The sequence below is a fragment of the Cherax quadricarinatus genome, chromosome 11 (genome assembly GCF_038502225.1).
Source record: "Cherax quadricarinatus isolate ZL_2023a chromosome 11, ASM3850222v1, whole genome shotgun sequence".
In the NCBI taxonomy this organism is placed as follows: Eukaryota; Metazoa; Arthropoda; class Malacostraca; order Decapoda; family Parastacidae; genus Cherax; species Cherax quadricarinatus.
In genome coordinates, this window is record NC_091302.1 from 12,150,052 (window position 1) to 12,177,884 (window position 27,833).

The following is a 27,833-nucleotide window of genomic DNA, read 5'->3' on the forward strand; positions in this document are numbered from 1 at the left end:
GAGGTTCTGCAGGCAATTGGCATAGTGGATGTTGTGGGTAGTGATGGGTAGAATATGGACCACACTTTTTGTAGGAGGGGTTACGCCTCGCGGCTGGACAGGGTTTTACGTCACTAGCTTAATCCATAGTGGTAGGGTTGATTGTGTTGATCTGGGTTTCTCAGACCACCGTAGTGTTCTGGTAACTCTTGAGTGGGAGGGCGTTATACGTGTTTTTTCTAGTCATTGGAAATTAAATGTTAATTTGTTGCTAGGAATAAATGCTTTGGAAGCTTTCAGGTTATGGTGGGTTGGATTCTGGAATGAAGGAAATGGGATAGTGGATGTTGTAGAGTGGTGGCATTCAAAGGCAAAAAATGCAATACAGGGTTTTTACAGAAGGTTAGGGAAGGAGGAGGCGTGTTATAGATATGGGAAGCAAAAGTATTTGGAGGGACAGCTGTGGGATTGTTATGGTGCAGGCAGGAGGTATGACCTCGCAGAAATAGAGTGCCTTCATAGTCAATTACAGGAAATTCAGAATGATAATTTTCAGGCTTTGAGGGTGCGAGCAGGGATTGAGGAGGTGCTTTGGGGGGATAAACCCTTTGCCGGGGTCCTGCGTAGTTTCAGAATGAGACGTATGGCGACAACAGTTTTATCAGTGGTGGTCGGTGATGACTTGGGTGGTTATCATAAAGGGCAAAGGCTAGTTACTAATGAGAGCATAAGGACCTACGCAGACCAATAGTTTGAGAGAAAATGGAAGGGTAGAGAGGGGAATCAAGAGACAAGGGAAGCTTTACTGCGTGGCATAGTGGCGAATTTGAGAGACGTGGATCGAACGGACATGGAGGATTACATATCAGAAGAGGAGGTTTACAAAACTGTTCAGGGACAGGCACTGAGGAAATCACCTGGTTGGGATGGGATACCAGGTGATTTTTATGTAGTTCATTGGGAACTGTTAAAACACATGTTGGTTCAACTTTACAATTCAATGAAAATTAGAGGTAGAATGGGCAGTGAGGCAGGGTTGGGTGTTGTAGTGTTGGTACCAAAGGCCAAGGTCCGTGAATCTTTGGAGGCATATAGGCCCATCATGTTGATGGGGGCAGATTATAAGATTTTTGCACATATTTTGACAAACCGGATGAAACGACTTTTGGACAAGGTAATATGGGAAGGGCAATACGGGATTCCTGGACAATCTATAAGAGATGGTCATTGATGCCTCAAAAGCTTTGTGAAGGATTGTAGTATAGGCGGAGTCACAGGATTAGATTGGGAAAAGGCTTTTGACAATGTGGATAGGGAAACATTATTAGCTATATTATTGAAGCAGGGTTTCGGGGAAGAAATAGTAGCGTGGGTGCATACGTTACATACGGAGGCATAGGTACGAGTCCAGGTCAATGGGAGGTTGGGGTCTGCGAAAGGCATGGGGTGGGGGCTGCGGCAGGGGTGTCTCCTCTCGCAGCTTTTGTTTGCCTGTTTGTAGGACCCCTTTTATAGATTGGTATTGGGTGGGGTTGGGGGGGAGGTTTGTGTGCAGAGCAAAGCAGTAGGGATTTTAGGTTATGTGGACGATACCACCATCTTGGTGCATAGTCGGAATGGTTTGGTGTTCGTATAAGGTTATAAGGTTCTTTAGTGATGCATCTTCCTTGCGCATTAATAGAGAAAAATCCAAACTTTTGGAGGCGGGGTCTTGGGTGGGGGGGACGTTATGTACGGAGTATGAGTGGAAGACTGTTGAGCGGATAAAGTTCTGCGGTGTGTATTTTGCAATGACGAACAGGCGGCACGTGCATTTAATTCATCTATTGTAGTAGCAGCTGCAGTTCATAGGATGGCGGGATGGAGACCAGGTGATGTAACATTACACCAAAAAGTAATCGTTTTCAATGTACTGGTGTATAGTAAATTATGGTTTGTTGCAGTGATCTCTCCATTGATCACGGATGATATGTTGCGGTTACAGAGGAAGGCTTTGGATTTCATATGGGGTTACCGTAGGCATTGGTTAGGGAAGGATACAGTTATGACGCACGCAGCTAAGGAAGGTTTGGGGCTAATACCACTACACAGTCACCTAATGAGCATATACATACAACAGGAATTCTTGACAAGGGGTGGGGTCAGGGAAGCGAGGGTTGACGCGGTGATGAGGGAGGTTTGAAGATGGTGGGTGGGGAAAGACCTCACAAGGACTGAAGCGATGTTACAGCACTTATTGGAGGTGCAACACCCTGTGAGAGTTAGGGCAGGTAAATTAGACGATATAGGTATAACACTGAGAGAGGTCATCGGTGATGAGGTTTTCCCTGGATATCATTGGAAGACTATATGGCAGGGGTTCAAGAAATTGTGCTTACAACGGGTTAGGGAAACTGGTTACCGCTTCCTCCACAGGATTTTGGCATCCAAGGCACAATTGTACGTTATGGGAATGACCGAGGACCAGACCTGTGCGTGGTGCGGGTGGCCGGAAACGACGTTTCACGTCGTATATTTTTGTGACAGTTTACCTAAGGTTAGGAATTGGTTCAAGGGTGTTCTCAGACGAGTGGGAGGGGGAGTTTGTCCATGCTTAGAGTTTTGAGTCTTGAGATGGGAGATTGCTCTGATGCCTGGAGTTTACCTGGAGAGAGTTCCGGGGGTCAACGCCCCCGCGGCCCGGTCTGTGACCAGGCCTCCTGGTGGATCAGAGCCTGATCAACCAGGCTGTTACTGCTGGCTGCATGCAAACCAACGTACGAGCCACAGCCCGGCTGGTCAGGAACCGACTTTAGGTGCTTGTCCAGTGCCAGCTTGAAGACTGCCAGGGGTCTGTTGGTAATCCCCCTTATGTATGCTGGGAGGCAGTTGAACAATCTCGGGCCCCTGACACTTATTGTATGGTCTCTTAACGTGCTAGTGACACCCCTGCTTTTCATTGGGGGGATGTTGCATCGTCTGCCAAGTCTTTTGCTTTCGTAGTGAGTGATTTTCGTGTTCAAGTTCGGTACTAGTCCCTCTAGGATTTTCCAGGTGTATATAATCATGTATCTCTCCTGCCTGCGTTCCAGGGAATACAGTTTTAGGAACCTCAAGCTCTCCCAGTAATTGAGGTGTTTTATCTCCGTTATGCGCGCCGTGAAAGTTCTCTGTACATTTTCTAGGTCAGCAATTTCACCTGCCTTGAAAGGTGCTGTTAGTGTGCAGCAATATTCCAGCCTAGATAGAACAAGTGACCTGAAGAGTGTCATCATGGGCTTGGCCTCCCTAGCAGTACGACGTTCAGTGTCATATTTAGTACTTGATTATTTATACTTGTCATGGTGTATGCGGGGGCATAGGGGTGCGATGCGCATCAGGGCACTGATGTGCCATGTTTATAGGATGAAATGTAGGAATAGAGAGGTCTATGGGCAATGCTGGGAGGGAGCTTTTTCGTTGGGGTATAGGAATCTAATGATGGAAACGTTACAGGAGTACTGAGGTGTAGGTTGGTATAATCCCTCGGTGGAACCAAGGGGTTGGTCTCCTGGGAGGGGGAGGGAGGGAAGAGTTAGGTTTTTTTTGGTGTCTGGACTGTACGTTTTATTTGGTGAGTATGGTGATCGTGGTGTAATGTAGTGGTGAGGAAGGGGGACCTTCGTGTGGTCTGGGGCATAGTGTCTTGCTGGCGTGAATGAGTGTCATAGTCTGAGAAAGGGGGGAGTGGTACTCAGAACAACGGTATGGTTTTCTCAATGCTGAGTCATGCTGAACTACTAAGTCATCAATAGAGGCTACGCCGTGGTTTTTTTTTTTTTGTGAATTTTTAATATCCCAGGCTGATGTTAGTTGCATATAGCGTGCATTGTTTGGAGTATAGTAATGCAATTGTTTTATGAGATGTATTCTGTAAGCACCTGTTAGTACTGGTTTTACTAAGTCAGTACATAAGAGTCACAGCAATGTATGCGAGTCGTACAGTGTGTGCTGTAGATTTGTGTTTTAATTATAGGTATGGCGTGTAGCGAGATGCTTATATTGATGCTTTGTGTGGATAATGGTCTGAACCAGCTTGTTCAAAATTACTTCTTTCCTATGTTGTGCGCTATACATTATATGATGCGGTTTTCTTACCGAGTGGTCCATTATTGTGTACAAGTTCTGTACATACATGCCTCTGATACCTTACTGATGATATGACTATGCCACTTTCGTTACAAGGTTTGGGTAGGTAGAAAGCAGATTTTAGTAGTAAGGGAATAAATTGGTGGGGTGAAGTGGGATCCTGCCCGGGGGGGGGGGGGGGTTTAGGGATGACTACTTTAGGATACCCATCGTAATTTTTTTTTTTCTGGTGTTTTACGTCAGTTGTAATTCTATTGTCTATATGCCATGCATTATTGTAAGCAGTACAATTATTCAAGTGAATGTATTATGCAGACAATAGAATTTTTTTTACATATCCTGGACATTTTTTGTAACCATGGTATAGGTTTGTTTTGCTAGGTAGCTCCTTTATGTTTTGTTGATATTATAATGTCTTATTTGTTCTGTTTCCTAGGATTGTGGGAAGAGGTTTTGTTTTTACACAGAATACTGATGTGTGCATGTAATATCATTGTTGGTTGGACGACAGACTGAGTAACGCTTTCTCAATTTATTTTATATCTGATGTATGGATTTTGATAAAATAAAAAAAATTAACTTTTTGTTAATAGTTTATAATTTAATGTTTTGTGATTTTGGTGTTCATGTACCACCATTGTTTGTTAATACTTATTACTTAAGTTACTGACGAGTTCAGGATATGTTCATAAATTTAAGTTGAATTAACATTATGATTCTTCAGATTGGCGAATGTGGGTATAATTTTAATGTGAGGGGGGGAGAAACGTCAGCTGTGTGTCGGCACAGGCAATGGTAATATTTTGTATAATGCCGAGTTTTGATTGATAAGTTGTGAGTCGTATTTTTGAGTGTCATACTGCCATAAAGTACGGTGTTATTTTCTGTATTGGGGTTGTGATATTTTGGTTTTATTGTTCATAACCAGTATCATGGTTCATTTTATGATACTTTTATACCTCCTTGTATTTGTGCAATGTTTTTAAATAAAATTAAAAAAAAAAATAAGAAAATAAGGAAGAAGTGGAAAGGAGGAAGAAAACGAAGGAAAAACTAAAATGAGAGAGGAAGTTAAAAAGTAGGGAAGGGAGAAAAAAAGGGAGGGAGAGGGTAATTAAAAAGGAAGAAAGGAATGAAGGAAGGCATTAAAGAAGGAAGGAAGAGCAAGAGAGTGAGGGTGAAGGATCACTGAGGGAGAGTGAGAGTGAGGGTGAAGGATCACTGAGGGAGAGTGAGAGTGAGGGTAAAGGATCACTGAGGGAGAGTAAGAGTGAGGGTGAAGGATCACTGAGGGAGAGTGCAGGGAGAGTAAGAGTGAGGGTAAAGGATCACTGAGAATGCAGACAAGAGTGAGAGTGAGAGTGAAGGATCACTGAGAGAGAGTGCAGACAAGAGTGAGAGTGACGGATTATTACACACACATCAGTGTTGACCTGCGTAATGTGCTGAGCTGCGGCATCACTGAGATTTTGGTGTACCTATCTCACTATGTCAATATGCTCTCTCTCTCTCTCTCTCTCTCTCTCTCTCTCTCTCTCTCTCTCTCTCTCTCTCTCTCTCTCTCTCTCTCTCTCTCTCTCTCTCTCTCTCTCCTCTTTCTATCTCTCGTTTACTCACAGGTTTTACAGGGTGAGATCAAAAGTTCTTACCTTTATTTACAAATTAAGAGCCTGTAAATAAACATAAAAGTTCTCTTATTGTTATGAAGCGTCCAAATATTGTATAGGATAAAGTTGGAGCCATCTGTGGGCCAACGATTTTATTTGGTTAACTGACTTTATATCATCGATGTCGTTATGGTGTGCATACATGTTCCAGACTCGAGTCATTCTAGGAATGAATGATCACAGATGACATGACGTTACTGAGAAGTGTAAAGGCAGAGATTATATGCTGCTTGCTGCCCGTCTTGTTGTATACAAGCTATCTTCTCGCTGTCTGCAAAGTGCGGCCAAGTGTGGTACTTTGACAAAATTGGCCTTATACATGACAGTAAGAACACCATCTCTCCGGTGTTAAAAGCTCTGTTGAAATGACAAATCTATCCAGGCCGGGTCTAGGCGAGAGATAAGTCGCCTGCTTCTGTTCTGTATTTTGTCCAGAAGTTGTAGATGAAATGGGGGGCAGGCAACGCAAGAAAGTGGAGCTTACTCAAAGTGTAAGCGCACTTGTGCCTCGTGCAGAGTTTTCAACCTCTACTGTCGAGCAGGTACGAGATATGCCTTATTGCTGTTCGAGGTGATGCAAATGGTCTGCATATCTGCTCAGCAATCTTAGGCTCACTCTATGTGGGTCCACAGCCTTTCCTTGGTCCAGGGATTTAAGGAAGAGGCATACTTCATCCTGCCTTATTGTCACCTCTACTTTGACGACTTTCACACATTTCTTGCGGTAAGCATCTTGGCAGCAGTGCTCAGCAAAGGGGTCAGCTTTCTCCCGACTGCTAGTAGAGACAGTCAGTCCTATCCTGTCGATTAAGAAGTGAAATGATTTCATCGGCCCTTAGCCAAGGATCACCAGGTTTTGGAGTTCACTCTTCCTGATGCTAATTTTCATTTTGTGTCAGCCTCCCATCTAGAGATGGCCCACTTTTGGGCTTCTTCCATTTACCAACAGGTTTGCTTGTGTAGATTCCTGTTATAGATAGTGGGATGCTTCTTATACTTTCTTCAAGCAATGTACTTAGCAGCAGTGGCCATTCACCAACGAAAATCAAACCAAGACTGAGCTGACAGCTTCGTCACATACTTCTGGTGAGGGATGTACTCGTGTTGGTGATTTAGGATATGTTTGGTGAAGGCATTCACTTGATTATCAATGTCACCATGAAGAAGAATGCACTTGTTAGCAGGATTATGTTTCTACCGTCACTTCGACTTCCTCTGTGCGAGCAGTTTGGATAAAAGTTTGGAAATTCAGTGGCAAATACTTTCTAGACCCGACTCCTGTTGTTAGTTTGCCGGTGTCAGTATAGCAAGCTAACTTGAAGTTGCCACAGAAATTGAAAATCATCTCCGTATCTCTCAGGGGCTCCATCTATTCCCCTCGTCTCTTTCCTCCAAGCCTGCGCTTAGACTTTTCCTCTAGTAGAGAAGTCTTATAATATGCCTTTTACGCTTCTAAAACTCAGTCAACACTTTCCGCTTGCCGATCGTCGGCTGCTGGGCCTGACGGCGTTCATATTCCAATGCTTCTGCATTTACATCCGTCAGCCCTCGCAGTTCTCTTACCTCTTTTTAATCTTATTTGGTGGCAAGGGGTTCTTCCCCGGCTGTGGAAAACTGCCGTTGTTCTGCCTTTTCGTAAACCAGGTACTTCGGGACATGATTCCTCCCACTATCGTCCCATTGCTCTTACCAGTGCAGTCTGCAAGTTGATGGAACGTCTTGTAAATAGATATTTGGTGTGGTATTTAGAGACACACAATAGCTTCTCTACTAGTCAATTTGGCTATCGTAAGGGCCGCTCCACTGTTGACCACTTATTCAGTTTACATACCTATGTTCGTAATGCTTTGCTAGTAACCACTGAGTTATTGCAGTTTTTTGACCTTGAAAAGGCACATGCCACTACTTGAAGATATAACATCTCGGAAGCTCATTGCTTAGGCCTCCGAGGCAATTTGCCACTTTTCCTTAATATCTTATCTGAGAGACATTTCCGTGTTCAAGTTAATAATAATAATATTATTAGCACACTGGCCGATTCCCACCAAGGCAGGGTGGCCGAAAAAAAAAATCACCATCATTCACTCCATCACTGTCTTGCCAGAAGGGTGCTTTACACTACAGTTTTTAAACTGCAACATTAACACCCCTCCTTCAGAGTGCAGGCACTGTACTTCCCATCTCCAGGACTCAAGTCCGGCCTGCCGGTTTCCCTGAATTCCTTCATAAATGTTACTTTGCTCACACTCCAACAGCATGTCAAGTATTAAAAACCATTTGTCTCCATTCACTCCTATCAAACACGCTCACGCATGCCGGCTGGAAGCCCAAGCTCCTTGCACACAAAACCTCCTTTACCCCCTCCCTCCAACCTTTTCTAGGCCGACCCCTACCCCGCCTTCCTTCCACTACAGACTGATACACTCTTGAAGTCATTCTGTTTCGCTCCATTCTCTCTACATGTCCGAACCACCTCAACAACCCTTCCTCAGCCCTCTGGACAACAGTTTCGGCAATCCCCCACCTCCTCCTAACTTCCAAACTACGAATTCTCTGCATTATATTCACACCACACATTGCCCTCAGACATGACATCTCCACTGCTTCCAGCCTTCTCCTCGCTGCAACATTCATCACCCATGCTTCACACCCATATAAGAGCGTTGGTAAAACTATACTCTCATACATTCCCCTCTTTGCCTCCAAGGACAAAGTTATTTGTCTCCACAGACTCCTAAGTGCACCGCTCACCCTTTTCCCCTCATCAATTCTATGACTCACCTTATCTTTCATAGGCCCATCCGCTGACACGTCCACTCCCAAATATCTGAATACATTCACCTCCTCCATACTTTCTCCCTCCAATCTGATATCCAATCTTTCATCACCTAATCTTTTTGTTATCCTCATAACCTTACTCTTTCCTGTATTCACTTCTAATTTTCTTCTTTTACTTATCCTACCAAATTCATCCACCAACCTCTGCAACTTCTCTTCAGAATCTCCCAAGAGCACAGTGTCATCAGCAAAGAGCAACTGTGATAACTCCCACTTTATGTGTGATTCTTTATCTTTTAACTCCACGCCACTTGCCAAGACCCTCGCATTTACTTCTCTTACAACCCCATCTATAAATATATTAAACAACCACGGTGACATCACACATCCTTGTCTAAGGTTTACTTTTACTGGGAAAAGATCTCCTTCTTTCCTATATATTCTAACTTGAGCCTCACTATCCTCGTAAAAACTCTTCACTGCTTCCAGAAACCTACCTCCTGTACCATACACCTGCAACATCTGCCACATTGCCCCCTATCCACCCGGTCAAATGCCTTTTCTAAATCCATAAATGCCACAAAAACCTCTTTAGCATTATTTAAATACTGTTCACTTGTGTTTCACTGTAAACACCTGGTCCACACATCCCCTACCTTTCCTAAAGCCTCCTTGTTCATTTGCTATCCTATTCTCCGTCTTACTCTTAATTCTTTCAATAATAACTCTACCATACCACTTTACCAGGTATACTCAACAGACTTATCCCCCTATAATTTTTGCACTCTTTTTTGTCCCCTTTGCCTTTATATAAAGGAACTATGCATGCTTTCTGCCAATCCCTAGGTACCTTACCCTCTTCCATACATTTATTAAATAATTGCACCAACCACTCCAAAACTATGTCCCCACCTGCTTTTAACATTTCTATCTTTATCCTAACAATCCCGGCTGCCTTACCCCCTTTCATAATAATATTTATATACATATATGGTTTTTCATAAGTCGCATTTAAAGCCTTCCACTCAATTAATAAAACGGTTACATTATCTTCCTTCTAATAAGCAATACAACAAGACGAATTTTCTTTAAAAATATTATTTTGTTTTTCTGTGTTTGGAGTGTCAGGGAAACAAAAGAGAAAATGGTATATTGATTCTTATTGTTACGTCCAAACTTAGTAAGTCTTCCAAAATCTGCTTAATATAAAATATTAATCTTTGACTCGAGTCATCTACACGGTAACAATGTTTTTTTTATTTAGTTATGCACACAGTATCAATATAATTTTTATAATAAGGTATTATGGTAGCAACGTTTCGCCTTGTATAGAACCTCACCAGATCATTATAGAACTCTACACAGAGCGAAACATTGGCACAATGAAAGCTTGTTCCGTATATATTTCTTTTATTCCATGATGGGCATTTTCAAGATTTCTGCCAGACTTACGTTTATCGTTGGTGAGGCACGTCCCAAGACAGCAGGAGTGCACGTCAAGGCGAAATAGCGTGCACGAAATTGCATATCACCTCACGTCTCTCGGCCTCAATTCGCAGTGTGTCTCACGTGCACCAGATTGTGGTCTTTCAAAAACAGTGGCTATTGCAATATAATCAGTGACCTGTCTTGTTGCATTAGCATGCAATACGAGGCACTATGATTTCTGTAATGCGCTGTGATGCAGTTCTCAGAGGATGTTTACTGTAATACACACTCGTGTGTTCCAAGATTCTTTGTTTACAAAAATGATCCGTGTAATACATTATTCTGTGTAATACGTCAAGCATAGTGATACAGTTACTAGTACAACACACTTGATCTCTGTGACACACTGCTCTACGTAACATTTACAGGTATATGATAAGATCACTTGTTCCGGCATCTTCATCATTTTCACCTTTGTTTCTCTACTATTTTGGTTACCCAATGTCAATAAATGGACTTCTTTGTCATTGCTTGATATTAACTGACAGTTTAATTTGACTGCCTTGTTAACTGCTCCACTGATCTCACAAGATGGCTACTCAACACACACTTCTTAACATCAAAACTAAAATCCCGAAAACTCTCAATATGAGCCATGTTTTCATCATGTGTCAGTAGCGTCTTCACGTCGCATCACAACTCCCAGTTCCTTACTCACATGATACACCCCAAGTTCCATTCTCACCCTCCTGGGTATTACATGAATGGTATACGATACCGACAAAATGAAGAATTAAACATGTGCAACATCCGAGGGACTGATTATCTCGTCTTTTGTAAATAGTTCTACAGTCTTCCCATTATGTCCTCGAATTTGTGTTGATAAATCCACTGGATGGCGAAACGTCTACAAATAAAGATACCAAGATGTTGCACATGTGTAATTCTTCACCCTCCTGGGTGAAAAACTCGTGTGAGTTATTTAGAGGTAACAGCAGCAGAGGTTCGAGCTTCTCTGCCAGCCGCTTCCTGGTCTGTGGCTGCAGCGATAAGATTTGTTCGTATTTTTAACCCGGGGAAGGCTTACCACCCAGGATAACCCAAGTAAGTCAGTACTTCATCGAGGACTGTTTCATTTCCATTGTGGTCCTTCAGTCTTGTTCCCCAGGATGCGACCTACACCAGTCAACTAACAGCCAGGTACCTACTTACTGCTAGGTGAACAGGGACAGCAGGTGTAGGGAAACATGCCCAACGTTTCCATCCGGCTGGGGATTGAACCACGAACACTCAGTGTGTGAGGCGAAAGCGATGCTCACTGAACCACGGGACCTGCTACTGCCTCCACATACACCCAGTTTATCAGTATCACATCAACTCTTCTAGTCCAACATATCAAACATAGAGAACATAAGAACATAAGAACATAAGAACGAAGGAACACTGCAGAAAGCCCACTGGCCCATGCGAGGCAGGTCCAAGTCTCCTACCGGCTTAAGCCAATGCACCCAACCTAGTCATGTCAGGTCACATTGACTTAAGGGAGGAACACGGCAACCGACCTGTTAGCACAAGCTATCAGGTCTAACTCACACCCACCCACATCTACTCATGTATTTATCCAACCTATTTTTAAAGCTACACAACGTTCTGGCCTCTATAACGGTACTTGGGAGTTTGTTCCACTCATCCACAACTCTATTACCAAACCAGTACTTTCCTATATCCTTCCTGAATCTGAATTTTTCCAACTTAAAACCATTGCTGCGAGTCCTGTCTAGGCTAGATATTTTCAGCACACTATTTACATCCCCTTTATTTATTCCTGTCTTCCATTTATACACCTCAATCATATCCCCCCTAATTCTACGTCTTTCTAGAGAGTGCAGTTTCAGGGCCCTTAGTCTATCCTCATAGGGAAGGTTTCTGATACATGGGATCATCTTTGTCATCCTCCTTTGTACATTTTCCAGAGAATTTATATCCATTCTGTAATACGGTGACCAAAACTGTGCAGCATAATCTAAATGAGGCCTAACCAAGGATGTATAGAGTTGAAGAACAACCTGAGGACTCCTATTATTTATGCTTCTTGATATGAAGCCAAGGATTCTATTAGCTTTATTGCGAACACTTATGCACTGTTGTCTTGGTTTCAGATTACTGCTAACCAGAACTCCTAAATCTTTTTCGCAATCCGTAATATTAAGATCTACATTATTTAGTTTATATGTGGCATGGTTATTGTCCTGTCCAACATTTAGAACTTTGCATTTGTCTATATTAAACTGCATCTGCCACTTCTCCGACCACTGCATCAGTCTATTCAAATCTTCCTGGAGTGCTCGAATGTCCTCGTCAGAATGAATTCGACGGCCTATTTTGGTGTCATCGGCAAACTTGCCGATGTCGCTCTTTATGCCCTCATCTATGTCGTTTATGTAGATTGTGAACAGCAGGGGGCCCAACACTGACCCCTGTGGAACACCGCTCGTGACGCTTCCCCACTCTGATTTCTCCCCATTTATGCAAACTCTCTGCTGCCTATTTGTCAACCATGCCTCTATCCAGGAAAAAATTTCTCCTCCTATTCCATGTGCTTTAATTTTCCTCAATAGTCCCAATACGTCCCAAAGCCTCATTCATACCTAATATATAGTCCGCAGTTAGGGACTTCCCTGTTGTAAATGTCTCTCAATGTACACACACTGAGAGTTCACTTTAATCCCTATTTTAGGAATTCAAGTGTTATCGAATGGTGAACAAGAGACATTGAGCCTTAATGACCCTTCGAGTAGTCGATAGTCTTTAAGCTCAATTAAAATCATCCATTACCCGAACTGATGACACTTCTCCAAATTGGACAAGCGTTTATATACGTATTCAAGTTAGTCGATTTTCCCTCCATATAACCATGTACAAAATTTACTTAATAGTAATTCTATACTGACGCATAGTTAACCACTAATATCGAAATACCAAATACGACTTTCGTCTGATAGCGCTGGATACACCAAATCCCCATAGAGCGTTGATGTATCATGAAGACACATGGGAGGGGGTAGTCTCCTGTTACTCTGAGTGTTGTCCTCAAGCTCTTGCGAGTACTATTTACAAAACAGGCGTCAGGAACGTTATCAGAGACATTAATAATGACGTAAATAGTGGTGAGATCAAAGACTATCCCCTCTGGTAGGTGATACTTGAGAGTGTAGTGTAGTATAAAAGCACACTGCAGTGTTTCTGCTTTAGAATAATGTAGCAGCACACTGCGAATGTATCCAATTTTGCTAAATAATAAAAAAAAGCGTTGGTATCCTTACCTGATTCACAACGAACCTCGGTTGCTCTCTCTCTCTCTCTCTCTCTCTCTCTCTCTCTCTCTCTCTCTCTTCGTGCCGACCTCTCGTGTTCTCCCAGGTCCTTATTCCTCCTCCTCTTCCTCCTCCTCCTCCAGACCTCCTCTCCTCCTCCAGACTTCCTCTCCACCTTCAGAGCCTCTCCTCCTACTCTTGCATACTCCTCACACAAAGCCTGGACACACTCAGGCGCTCACTGGAGGTCCTCGCTGAATGTGTGAAGTCAACTGTACTGATGAGTCTCTTGTGTGCTTGCTACCACTGAGAGAGAGAGAGAGAGAGAGAGAGAGAGAGAGAGAGAGAGAGAGAGAGAGAGAGAGAGAGAGAGAGAGAGAGAGAGAGAGAGAGAGAGAGAGAGAGAAAGAGAGAGAGAGAGAGTACTCACCTAACTGTGGTTGCAGGGGTCGATTCACTGCTCCTGTGACACGATTTATTACTATCTTTTGGCCTCTACTGGTCTCACTCCTAGCTGCGTTCAACACTATCTTACCTTCCTCTACCACTTCGATGTCCAGATCATTCCACTTCCCGACCACTCAAAGACTAAAGAAGTATTTCATAACATGCCTGTTACTCATCTGTGCTTGCAACTTGCAGCTGTGACCTCATGTACCTGAGACCAACTTCGCAAACAGATTATTCCCGTCAACCCTGTCAGTTCCTTCACTTCAATAGTGTCATGCTTAATTCTCTTGATTCTCCTCATCGTTCACATTCCCTCAGCTCCGGGACTAGTTTCGTTTCAAACCTTTGCATTTTTTCCAGCTTTTATACTTGCTTTATCAGATGCGGGCTGCATACTGGCGCTGTATATTTCAAGATGGTCTGACATATGCCGTATATAAGGTCATGAATGTAGGGTATGTTTTTTTTCTGAGTAATTTTGTTTGAACAAAATGGAGGGATGGGACTCGAGAGACTATATGTGGCGAAATTGTTGTTTCCCGTGAGGCAAGACTTCCATCAGTGATGCTGTGAGTGGTGTCCCTCTGGGGGTGAAATCTGTGCCGCCCCTGTGTCTGCATTCATTTGTTTTCCTGCCAGTTTTTGACTCTGCCTCGGTTGTTCCCTCTCCAGTAATGTTCTGCCACTTCAAGAGTAATTTCCATCTCAAGATTCGGTCTTCTGTGATGTTTGATACAAGGGTCATTTTGACCAGTCATATTTTATCTCTCGTGTACTTCCCTATCCTCTAAAAATGTACCACCTTCGGCCTGCCAGAGACCATGGTTAATCAGCCACAGCCTCCTCTGCACCTCTCTCTTTCCCTCTAGAGTTCATTGTCACTTGTTATCACTTGCTTTGCTGCTTCCCATGTCATCTTCACCTCCCGGTTTTCCGAGAGCATTTCCACAAGTCTCCCGTGTAGGATTTTCCCTCCCTTCTAGCTTTACACCTGTTAAACAATTTGCTGTCTCCACCTCACACCTTCTTCCCTTCATGTACTATAGTTCTCTTTTCATCTCTTTTAAATCCTCCAGGTGATGCGTCCTCTTGCACCTCGCCTGCTTCACTTATATTCTTCACTTTACCCTCCATCTATATGCGAAAATGTAGAATTTTTTTACTACACTCTTCTTCCATCAGGTGTTTGAAGTAGTCATCAACATCTGTTACTCTGTCCTTGGACTTCCTGACTGTACCTCCTCAGTATTGCTGGTCCATATATTTCATCTCTAGTGTCCCATTTCTTCAGTTGGGTGAGAAACTTTTACTCCCTGCCCTTGTGTGTGTGTGTGTGTATGTGTGTGTATGTGTGCGTGTGTGTGTGTGTGTGTATGTGTGTGTGTGTGTGTGTGTGTGTGTGTGTGTGTGTGTGTGTGTGTGTGTAGTCACCTATTTGTGGTTGGAGGGGTTAAGTCACGGCTCCTGGTCCTGCTTCTTCGCTGGTCGCTACGAGGTCCTCTCACTGCTACAAGAGCATTATCGTATATGTATGGATCCTATCTCCACTACATCACTCTCCAGATTGTTCCACTTTCTGACAACTCAGTGAGTGAAGAAATACTTCCCAACATCCTTGTGACTCAGCTGAATTTTCAACTTCCAGTTGTGACCCTTTGTTGCTGTGTCTCATCTCTGAAACATAGTTTCTATTCACCTTGTCACTTCCTCTCAGTATTTTATATGTCGTTATTATGTCCCCCCTGTCCCTTAAATCCTCCAATGTCGTCAGGTTGATTTCTCTTAAACACTCCGGGATTAGTCTTGTTGCAAACCTTTGCACTTTCTCTAATTTCTTGACGTGCTTGACCAGGTGTGGGTTCCATACTGGTGCTGCATACTCCAATATGGTCCTGATGTACACGATATACAGAGTCATGAACGATTCCTTAATAAGGTGTCGAAACGCTATTCTTAGGTTTGCTAGGCGCCCATATGCTGGAGCAGTTATTTGGTTGATGTGTGCCTCAGGAGATGTGCTCGGTATTATACTCACCCCAAGATCCTTTTCCAAGAGTGAGGTTTGTAGTCTTTGCCCCCTAGACTGAACTCTGTCTGCGGTCTTCTTTGATCTTTCCCGAGCTTCATGGCCTTGCACTTGGTGGGGTTAAACTCTACGAGCCAGTGTGTGTGTGTGTGGTTGTGTATGTGTGTGTGTATGTACTCACCTAGTTGTACTCACCTAGTTGAGGTTGCGGGGGTCGAGTCCGAGCTCCTGGCCCCGCCTCTTCACTGATCGCTACTAGGTCACTCTCCCTGAGCCGTGAGCTTTATCATACCTCTGCTTAAAGCTATGTATGGATCCTGCCTCCACTACATCGCTTCCCAAACTATTCCACTTACTGACTACTCTGTGGCTGAAGAAATACTTCCTAACATCCCTGTGATTCATCTGTGTCTTCAGCTTCCAACTGTGTCCCCTTGTTACTGTGTCCAATCTCTGGAACATCCTGTCTTTGTCCACCTTGTCAATTCCTCTCAGTATTTTGTATGTCGTTATCATGTCCCCCCTATCTCTCCTGTCCTCCAGTGTCGTCAGGTTGATTTCCCTTAACCTCTCCTCGTAGGACATACCTCTTAGCTCTGGGACTAGTCTTGTTGCAAACCTTTGCACTTTCTCTAGTTTCTTCACGTGCTTGGCTAGGTGTGGGTTCCAAACTGGTGCCGCATACTCCAATATGGGCCTAACGTACACGGTGTACAGGGTCCTGAATGATTCCTTATTAAGATGTCGGAATGCTGTTCTGAGGTTTGCTAGGCGCCCATATGCTGCAGCAGTTATTTGGTTGATGTGCGCTTCAGGAGATGTGCCTGGTGTTTATACTCACCCCAAGATCTTTTTCCTTGAGTGAGGTTTGTAGTCTCTGACCCCCTAGACTGTACTCCGTCTGCGGCCTTCTTTGCCCTTCCCCAATCTTCATGACTTTGCACTTGGTGGGATTGAACTCCAGGAGCCAATTGCTGGACCAGGTCTGCAGCCTGTCCAGATCCCTTTGTAGTTCTGCCTGGTCTTCGATCGAGTGAATTCTTCTCATCAACTTCACGTCATCTGCAAACAGGGACACCTCAGAGTCTATTCCTTCCGTCATGTCGTTCACAAATACCAGAAACAGCACTGGTCCTAGGACTGACCCCTGCGGGACCCCGCTGGTCACAGGTGCCCACTCTGACACCTCGCCACGTACCATGACTCGCTGCTGTCTTCCTGACAAGTATTCCCTGATCCATTGTAGTCCCTTCCCTGTTATCCCTGCTTGGTCCTCCAGTTTTTGCACCAATCTCTTGTGTGGAACTGTGTCAAACGCCTTCTTGCAGTCCAAGAAAATGCAATCCACCCACCCCTCTCTCTCTTGTCTTACTGCTGTCACCATGTCATAGAACTCCAGTAGGTTTGTGACACAGGATTTCCCGTCCCTGAAACCATGTTGGCTGCTGTTGATGAGATCATTCCTTTCTAGGTGTTCCACCACTCTTCTCCTGATAATCTTCACCATGATTTTGCATACTATACATGTCAGTGACACTGGTCTGTAGTTTAATGCTTCATGTCTGCCTCCTTTTTTAAAGATTGGGACTACATTTGCTGTCTTCCATGCCTCAGGCAATCTCCCTGTTTCGATAGATGTATTGAATATTGTTGTTAGGGGTACACATAGCGCCTCTGCTCCCTCTCTCAATACCCATGGGGAGATGTTATCTGGCCCCATTGCCTTTGAGGTATCTAGCTCACTCAGAAGCCTCTTCACTTCTTCCTCGGTTGTGTGCACTGTGTCCAGCACTTGGTGGTGTGCCCCACCTCTCCGTCTTTCTGGAGTCCCTTCTGTCTCCTCTGTGAACACTTCTTTGAATCTCTTGTTGAGTTCTTCACATACTTCACGGTCATTTCTTGTTGTCTCTCCTCCTTCCTGAGTATGTGTGTGTGTGTGTGTGGTTGTGTATGTGTGTGTGTATGTGTGAGTATGTGTGTGTGTGTTTGTGTGTGTGTGTGTGTGTGTGTTAGAGAGAGAGAGAGAGAGAGAGAGAGAGAGAGAGAGAGAGAGAGAGAGAGAGAGAGAATGGTATCAAATGGTAAAGGCGGATAACATTAGCAAAAGCAGGAACAAGTAAAGAGTAGATAGAATCAGAATGAAAAGAGAGAGACGAAGAAGAGAAATAAGGAAGAAGAGAGGGAGGGAGAAGTAAGAGATGAATGAGAGAAAAAAGAGGAGATGATTCAAAAGAGAAAGGAGGGTGAAAGAAACTGGAGAAGAAGAGAGAGGAGGAGAAGGGAGAGTGTTAGAGAGAGAGAGAGACAGAAAGAGAGAGAGAGAGAGAGAGAGAGAGAGAGAGAGAGAGAGAGAGAGAGAGAGAGAGAGAGAGAGAGAGAGAGAGAGGGAGGGGGGGAGAAGAGCAAACAACACAGCAGCTACAAAGGTGACAAAAAATAACAATGTAATTAATTAAGGTTAAATTATATACAACAGGTAAACACACGTTCCAATATTTTTATTAAAAATAACTGATGGATTTTTTTTCATGTTTCACTAAACTAATCTAATAATAAACATTTTTTTTCCCAAGACGAAAAATTGGAAATATGAGATTTTGTCTTTGACAATGTCGGTAAAGGTAATTAGGTAACCCTGAAGGGCACTTTTAAGGATCCTGAAGGGTAATTAGGTAACCCTGAAGGGCACTTTTAAGGATCCTAAAGGGTAATTAGGTAACCCTGAAGGGCACTTTTAAGGATCCTAAAGGGTAATTAGGTAACCCTGAAGGGCACTTTTAAGGATCCTGAAGGGTAATTAGGTAACCCTGAAGGGCACTTTTAAGGATCCTGAAGGGTAATTAGGTAACCCTGAAGGGCACTTTTAAGGATCCTGAAGGGTAATTAGGTAACCCTGAAGGGCACTTTTAAGGATCCTGAAGGGTAATTAGGTAACCCTGAAAGAGACTTTTAAGGATGCTGAAGGGTAATTAGGCAACCCTGAAGGGGATTTTTAAGGATCCTGAGAGGTAATTAGGTAATCCTGGAGGGGGACTTTTAAGGTAACGCCTGAATTTTTTTTTCTTCCCCAACTTTCTTATATAATTCCCTCATAACTCGAGAACGCCTCGTCCAATCGGCTTCAAATTTTCAACACTTGTGTACGGTAACGAGGACCAAATTCTTGGAACAATGTTCTCGTCCCTTTGACCAAAGTTACTGAACCCATTCCCAACATCATAGAATGGCCGGGATAACTTCCAAAATCCTCAGTGGCGTAGTTTCAAACATTCGAAGAAAGATGTCTCATAATCTGACGACGGAGGAGAGTGATAGTTAAGAGTGTAGCTGCACGTCTACCAATTATATGTGCAAAACAACGAAAATTTTGAGTCCAGCTCTTCTGATTGGCTTCAATAAAATAACGTTTATTTCTACAAGTACGTGATACAACTTATACAGACCATACTGTATAGAAAGTCCTCTGGTTATGCAGAGCATTTCGGGCAACTTAAGTTAATTTTGTCCCCAGGATGCGACCCACACCAGTCGGCTAGTACCCAGGTATGTATTTACTGCTAGATGAACATGGTCAGCAGGTATCTTAATGGTTGTAACTACTATGGTTTGTTTCCTAAGGTTTGTGTGATTTGTACCCTCTGGTACTTTTCAAATGATGTCTGGCAGTTTGTGCTGTAACATTTAAGTACATAAGAACATAAGAACATAAGAAAGAAGGAACATTGCAACAGGCCTACTGACCCATACGGAGCAGGTCCATGTCCCCCCCGGATTAGACCAATGACCCCCCCCCCCGGATTATCCCAATGACCCACCCAGTCTGGTCATCCCCGCTCAAGGATGGAGCACTGTACCAGACCCAGCAGCACAAGCTAGTCGGATCCAGCTCACACCCACCCACACCCACTCATGTGACTCAAGAAATCGTAATGACACGATTGCAAATAAACTTGCATTTGTGGTCACAGAGGTGCCTGTGCTAACTTTCCTATGGTGTAGAAATATACCTAGTTGGATGAATCTTATTGTGGCTAGCTGGTCTAGTGGCTAACGCGACGGGCTGGAGTTTTGAGACTCTATGACCGCGGGTTCAATCCCGGCCGGGGGTATGGTTTATTTGCAATCGTGTCATTACGATTTCTTGAGTCATGTTGACGGCAGTGAAGGGACTTGAACTAGAGTTCGTCACGGCCACGCTAGCTGGAGATTCGTCTGTAAAAACTTGCATTTGTGGTCACAGAGGTGCCTGTGCTAACTTTCCTATGGTGTAGAAATATACCTAGTTGGATGAATCTTATTGTGGCTAGCTGGTCTAGTGGCTAACGCGACGGGCTGGAGTTTTGAGACTCTATGACCGCGGGTTCAATCCCGGCCGGGGGTATGGTTTACCCACTCATGTATTTATCTAACCTACTTTTAAAACTACACAACGTTTTAGCCTGAATAACTGTACTCGGGAGTTTGTTCCACTCATCCACAACTCTATTACCAAACCAGTGCTTTCCTATATCCTTCCTGAATCTGAATTTTTCCAACTTGAAACCATTGCTGCGAGTCCTGTCTTGGCTGGAAATTTTCAGCACGCTATTTACATTCCCTTTATTTATTCCTGTCTTCCATTTATACACCTCGATCATATCACCCCTAATTCTACGCCTTTCGAGAGAGTGCAGATTCAGGGCCTTCAGTCTATCCTCATAGGGAAGATTTCTGATACATGGGATCATCTTTGTCATCCTCCTTTGTACGTTTTCCAGAGCATTTATATCCATTCTGTAATACGGTGACCAGAACTGAGCAGCATAGTCTAAATGAGGCCTAACCAAGGATTTATAGAGTTGAAGAATAACCTGAGGACTTCTATTATTTATACTTCTAGATATGACGCCAAGAATTCTGTTAGCTTTATTGCGAACACTATAGCACTATTGTCTTGGTTTTAGATTACTGCTAACCAGAACTCCTAAATCCTTTTCGTAATCAGTAGTATTAAGATCTACATTATTTAGTTTATATGTGGCATGGTTATTTAACTGTCCAACATTTAGAACTTTGCATTTGTCAATATTAAACTGCATCTGCCACTTCTCCGACCATTGCGTCAGTCTATTCAAATCATCCTGGAGTGCTCTAATGTCCTCATTAGAATGAATTGGACGGCCTATTTTGGTGTCATCAGCAAATTTGCTTATGTCGCTATTTATTCCCTCATCTATATCGTTTATGTAAATTGTGAACAACAACGGGCCCAACACTGACCCCTGAGGAACACCGCTTGTGACGTGCCCCCATTCTGATTTCTCCCCATTTATGCAAACTCTCTGCTGTCTATTTGTCAGCCATGCCTCTACCCAGGAAAAAATTTCTCCTATTCCGTGTGCCCTAAGTTTTCTCAATAGCCTCTGGTGTGGAACAGTACCGGGGATAGAATTAAGGACACTGTAAGTTGAGTGTGTTACCAACCGATGCAGCTTACGGCCAGGATAGCACCAGTATACCACTAGCACTTGTTTAGTTAACATATCTGCTTCTAGTATACAAGTAGCACTTGGTTAGCATATCTGCGTCTAGCATACCAGCAGCACTTGGCTAGTTAATATTTCTGCACCTAGTATACCACTAGCACCTGCTTAGTTAATATATCTGCTTCTAGTATACCACCAGAGCTTGGCTAGTTATTTTATCTGCTTCTAGTAAGTCACTAGCACTTGCATACAACTTATTAAGGCTGCATGCCAACTGTACACCACCAGTCAAAAAATACTTTACCGACTTTACTGTAATACCCACATAATAGTAAACTCTAATTCTGTATATGAGAGGTACACTATATACACACATAACCGGCACATAGGATAATGAAACATGCAACAACGTTCCGGTCAGACTTGAATCATTAACTAGTCACACACGAAAGCACGAAGGGAAGGGATCCGGTATATATCTCTCCGCAGTGTACCGTAAACCCACCGACCAACACGATCTTCACTTCCACTCACACTGCGACACCACAATTCTATGCGGGGTTGGGCGCACTAGTGCGTATATTTTTATTCAAAGCAATAAGACTAACAATAATCCTGTAAGTTGTTTTTGCCAGCTGTAAGCACCGTGGACTGAGCCATCTAGCCATATGTTAGGTAAAAGGACACAAGTGCAACTAATGTGTTATTTTATTATGGCAACGTTTCGCTCTCCAGGAGCTTCGTCAATCCATTACCAACAATGCAGGGACACAGAGGGCGTATATACAGGTATTAGAGAGCTCACAGAGACACGTAAACCTTCTTAAAAACACATCCCCATGATCACCAACTGTGAAATTGGCATAACCAGCAGCGCCTCTACTACAGCCAGAGATGACACCAGACAGCAACAACAACGACAACGACGACAACACCAGTATAACTGCAGGTATATACACAATCCCATGGAACAACTGTGATAGACTCTACATATGACAGACATCCAGAGAACTCCACAAGTACGTCAGCAGTATAGACTGCCTTAATTACTACATAGTACGCCATGACCCGTACATCTTCCTGATAACTGCAGTGGCACACTGTGCTAACGATGACGCCCGTTGAAGAAAATGCCTTGACTCTGCACTCATCAATATCTCCAGCAATTTCAACAAGAAGAACGGTTTCTACATCTTAGCTGAGACGCGTCAACCAAAGTAAGTCAATTTTTGGGCATTAAGATAACATGACGCTCACCACACTGTCCATCTCACCGCTACTCACCCTTCATATGCTGACTTTCTCTTATCGGATTATGTTTGTAGCTCGATAAGGCCCACTGCTTAGGCGAAATGTCGTACATGAAGATTTCATTCAATCTCGTTTCATCATCTCATTCAATCATTTGCCAATCTTTCCAGTGTCTATTTGTTTCTTTCTCAAATTTGCTTTCATGATTTTTTTGGGGGGGGGAAGGTAAGCCCGGTGCTTAATAACAGTCGGATTAATTGTGATCTTGTTTCTGTTACTTATGATTTCTGAGACAAAACTCACATTAAGAGACCAGGTAATTGTGTAAATGCTAAAGTTATAATTTTTCAATTGTGTGAATTATATTTCACAGACACTGCTGTGATCGCTGTGATTTAACTTTGGTACTAAGATTGTGCTGAAGTATCAGCCTCAACTGACAGCAATTGCAAAACTGTATATTTTGAGAATGATAAATCTTATAATCTTTATACACAAATAACCCGTATATAGGAGAAATAAAATTATTGACGGTATTTCGGTCCGACTTGGGCCATTAACTAGTCACACAGAAGTGCGAAGGGAAGGGAGCCAATCTGACCGACACGTCGTCTTGAGTTCCTCTCTATTTACGGGTTAGTCATGTATCGCTCCAGTCACGATACTGTGGCTTTTCATTCTTCAGGATTGTTATGAGATAGTGGTTGTAAGGCATTAGGGTTATATAGTGCTAATGAGTGGTACTGATATATGTTGCTGAGATTGTGTGGTAGTGTGATACACGACCGTGAGGATTTATTGCACTGAAGATATAAATCCTCAATACAATATGGTACTGAAGTATGGTAGAGATATATGTGACTGGTGATTAGTGGTTCTCAGGTTGTATGGTATTGAAACCGCTGTCCTTTATAGAGCCCCAGCAATGTACTATAGTAAGAAGTGAAATGACTGCCGACAACTTTAGGAGAAATGGACATTTATTTGAGGTGATCAACTTCCAAGGACCGAAACGTCTTCAATAAATGTCCAAAGTAAATGTATTCACATTGTTTTCCCCACAAGTCCCAGAGGATGAGAGATGTCAAGAAAAATTTTAGCAGTTTAAGGATAGAATTGATGTGTATCCAGCGTTTAGGTGTTGTAATATTCACCAGGGTATCTTGTCTCGCAGGCTCGGCTTTCAGGGTTCGACACCAGCAAGAGCTGTTTCATCGACCTCCTCCCATCCGAATCTCTGACGTCCTTCAAGACTCGCCCAGGTTCAGGGTGTCGTTCTCCAACCCTGCAGCAGCCATCCAAGTTACAAATTCATCATCGTTATCAGTTTACCATCAACCTCCGGCGGAAGATTCTTATGTGCTGTCCAAGTCCCGAGGGTTAGGGGACGAGCAGCCGCTCTACCAGCAGTTGCCGAAGCCGTACCAACAGTCTCAGCAGCCGTACCAACAGCTGCATGATCCGTATCAGTCATACCAGAAGCAGCAGCCACAGAGAACATGGACAGCTAGACCTCGGCTGGACTTCGACGATGTCACCACCAGGGACCCAGCCATCCCTGATAATCCTGAAGGTCTTAAGAATCCTTCCCTCCTAGTAGGTCCTTGGGAAGAAGAGCCCACTATCAGGGTCACCAACGCAGTGTTTAGGTAAGTAATTATCCGCTTTATAAACCCTACTATAAACCACGGAACGGGTGAGGTTTGAACCCATGGAGAGTGACTCGTAAAATTCCAGGCCAATGCATAAGCCACTGGACCAACTAGGTATATTTATACACTATAGGCAGGTTGGCATGGACCACCACTGTGACCACAAATGCAAGTGTTTACAGATTAATCTCCTGCCAGCGTGACTGTAGCCATGGGTTCTAGCCCCACCAGTACCCTGGTTTATTTTCAATCGTATTTTTACAACCCCACTATTACTGTGCAACTTGAGTTAGTAATAATGGCAGAATTACCTACAAAATGTTAGGTAAAATGACAGACGCAACTAATGTGACATATTATTGTGACAACGTTTCTCTCTCCTGGAACTCTGATGGCTTGACAAAACTCCTGGAGAGTGAAACGTTGCCACAATAAAAAGTCACATTTATTGCATTTGTGCCCTTTTACCTAACGACCTGAGTTAAACAGAGGGTCGTCAGGATGTAGCCATGTATGGAATGAAGCGAGAGATGTATGCAGACACCGTCGCTAGGTAAGTCCTGCTACTGGGTGACTTTAAGCATTACCTCATAACTGTGTAGCCAGTAGTTTATGTGATGGTGGTAATCTCAGGACTGCCTACCTGGAGAGTATACTGTTAATCTTGAAACCACGGTTCGAGCCTCCCGTCCATCTTTCTATTTATTCACGAATTATTAACGTTAAGTATGGCTATGATCCACTATGACTTGTATAGTCACCGGTAGAGACGCGAGGATAGACACAGAAGAGTCAAGCACCTCGTACTGAAGACAGAGATTGTTACATCCATGGAAGAATAATCATGAGCCCTAAAGAACAACTCATGTTAATAATAAGTGAAAGGCAGTAAAACAATGGCTTAAGTCTTAGTGTCCCGTGGTTCAGTTAGCAAAGCACTTCCCTCACATATTGAGTGTCCGTGGCTCAATCCCCGGTATGGGTGGAAACGATGAGATATTTTCTTACACCTACTACCCCTATTCTCCTAGCAGTTGGCAGGTACCTGGGTGTCAGTGGACAGGTGTGTGGGGCATTCTGGGGGACAAGATAGAAATACCATAATGGCAATAAGACAGTCCTTGATGACTCACTGGCTGTTTTTGGTTATAGTGGGTGCTTAACCCTCCCACGGGTTAAAAAAGTGAACCCAGGAGACAGAGGTCTCTGTGGTTCAAGGAAATGGAGAGTTAAAAGAGATGAAGCAACGAGAAAATCGCAAATTTAAGGAGAAATGACTTTTACAGTCAAGTAAACGCAAGTGGCGCAGAATAAACATAGATTTCTTACCAAAGCATCCCATTACGCTCTTCCAGGAATCCGGTGGCTTGCTCAAAACACTCGTGGTGAAGATACCAACAACAGTTACCATCAAGACAAGAGGCAGAAGAATTTCCAAGACAACCTTGAAATCAAGGTACCACAAAATCAAGACGAGTAACAGCTGCAAGAAATACTAAACAAGTACTATGATGAAGCAAAAACGCCCTGAGGAATATTTACAACTGACAGGAAGCTAAGCTCGCCTGCCAACCCAATGAGCAGTTTAGAATGGCTGGCAGGTGGCGCTGAAGTCTACATCTTCCATTGTTCTTCGTATTGGACTGAAGAAGCCAGTTGGTTGGCGAAACGTTTTCACAATAAAGATTACCAAATGCCACACAAGTGTCTCATTCTCATAACTAAGAAACAAGTGAGTCTGCACACAATTCACATAACACTGGGTCAATCACACACACAAAACTATGCATTTGTGAACTTTTTCTCTCAATACCAAAATAATCATGAAAGTCGCCACTGTAAAAGAAACGAAATATTTACAAATACATACTAACAAAGCTTTCCAGCAGCAATAAAAACTAATGGCGATATATTACAACTGGTTTATTATAAAAAGAATGAAGACCTGCAAAGAAGCACTGGATACAAAACACAGAGGAGTACCACTTCCTACAGTGAAAGATATGCGTAAAAGACTTGGGAATAATAATGTCGGATGACTCTTATCACTTTGAGAACTGTACCAAAGCCGGTGAAATAACAGAGTGTAATACTGAGAGCTTATGAAACAATAGATAATTCAAGACTACAGTGCTCATTAACTACTCCTAGGCTGAGGGACTCAATGTTTCGTCTTTTGTACACATTTCTACGGTCTTCATATTATATCTTTGTATTGATAAAGCCACTGGATGGCGAAACGTCTATAAATTAAAGATACCCAGATGTTGCACATTTGTCTAAGTCTTCATCAAGACAGTTAATGCCGCGACACTAAGTCACTTTAGCTCTCTCGTGTAGAATACTATTCAGTGTTGATGGCTCCACACAAGGCGGGAGAGCTATCAGAGCTGGAAAATGAACACAAATCATTTTCTTCCCGCTTGTAGCCAATACATCCCTAAAACTACTGGGAATGCCTTAAAGAACTTGGAATATGCTCTATGGAACAAAGAAAACAAAAATACCTGAAACACCCAGTTTAAAGCAGGGGTACTATAGGCTAGTAAGAGATCGCTGTATCAACATTCTGGCACCAAGATTCTTCAGCCTGCTAACAGCACATATAAGAAATACTGCTAAGCAGTAGATAAGTAGCTCTGGAGTCACTCACTTGAGGAAGCACTTCCGCCAAGCATCGTCTATGACCGTCACAGTTACTTAACAATATTACACCATTAACAACCTGTAACTAGAGGAGCACCGCACCAGAACCATGAGAAGACTCCATCAGCATACCTCACAACCATAATAATACTCCATCAGTGTGCTTCAGAACCATTAATATACTTCAAGACCACTTGTATACTTTAGATCCATCAGTATACGTCAGTGCCATCAGTATATTTCAGAACCATCAATGTTCATCAGCATGTAGTGGAGGCAAGATCCATTCATAACTTTAAGAGGTACGATAAGGCTCATTGAACAGGGACAGAGGGAACCTAGAAGCGACCAGCAGAGAGGCGGTGCCATGAGCTGTGAATCGACCCCTGCAACCACAAATAGGTGAGTATGCAGTCACATACACACAGAAGCTATGACTCGACAACTACAACCACATATAGGTGAGTACACACTCACACACAGGGTAATTTCAAATTTGGGTTGGATAAATACATGAGTGAGAGGGGTTGGATTTGAGTGGGACTTGCACATGGGTAAATAGAATTATAAAAGCTTATTTTTTGGGTAGCATTGAAAATTGGGTTGGGCAAATATTTTGTTAGTGGGATGGATTTTGAAGGACCTGCCTAGTATGGGCCAACAGGCCTACTGCAGTGTTCCTCCTTTCTTATGTTCTTATGTTCTTACTTGCTCGCACACATGTAGTTTTTAAGAAGGGGGCAGACAAGACAGCATTAAACTACAGGCCAGTGTCACTGACATGTATAGTATGTAAAGTTATGATAATCAAGATTATCAGGGAAAAACTGGTGGAGCACCTAGAAAGAAATGAGCTTATACACGATAACCAGCATGGTTTCAGAGAGAAAATTCTGTGTCACATACCTACTGGAGTTTTACAACAAAGTGACAGAAGCAAGGCAGGAGAGAAAGGGGTGGGTAGACTATTTTTATGGATTGTAAGAAGGATTTCGACACAGTTCTGCATAAGAGACTATTGAAAAAGCTTGAGGTGCAGACGGGAATACCAGGAAAGGCATTGCAATTGA

At 43.2% G+C, this 27,833-nt stretch overlaps 1 protein-coding gene across 1 annotated transcript in view; it reads left to right on the forward strand.

Annotated features, from left to right (window-relative positions):
* Window positions 1-27,833, forward strand: part of LOC128687698 (zinc finger protein 850-like) — a 107,236-nt gene that overhangs the window by 53,745 nt on the left and 25,658 nt on the right. Inside the window, exon 6 of the mRNA XM_070083850.1 lies at window positions 23,640-24,114. Coding sequence (XP_069939951.1) covers window positions 23,640-24,114 — 475 coding nt within the window. The remainder of the gene's footprint in view (window positions 1-23,639; window positions 24,115-27,833) is intronic.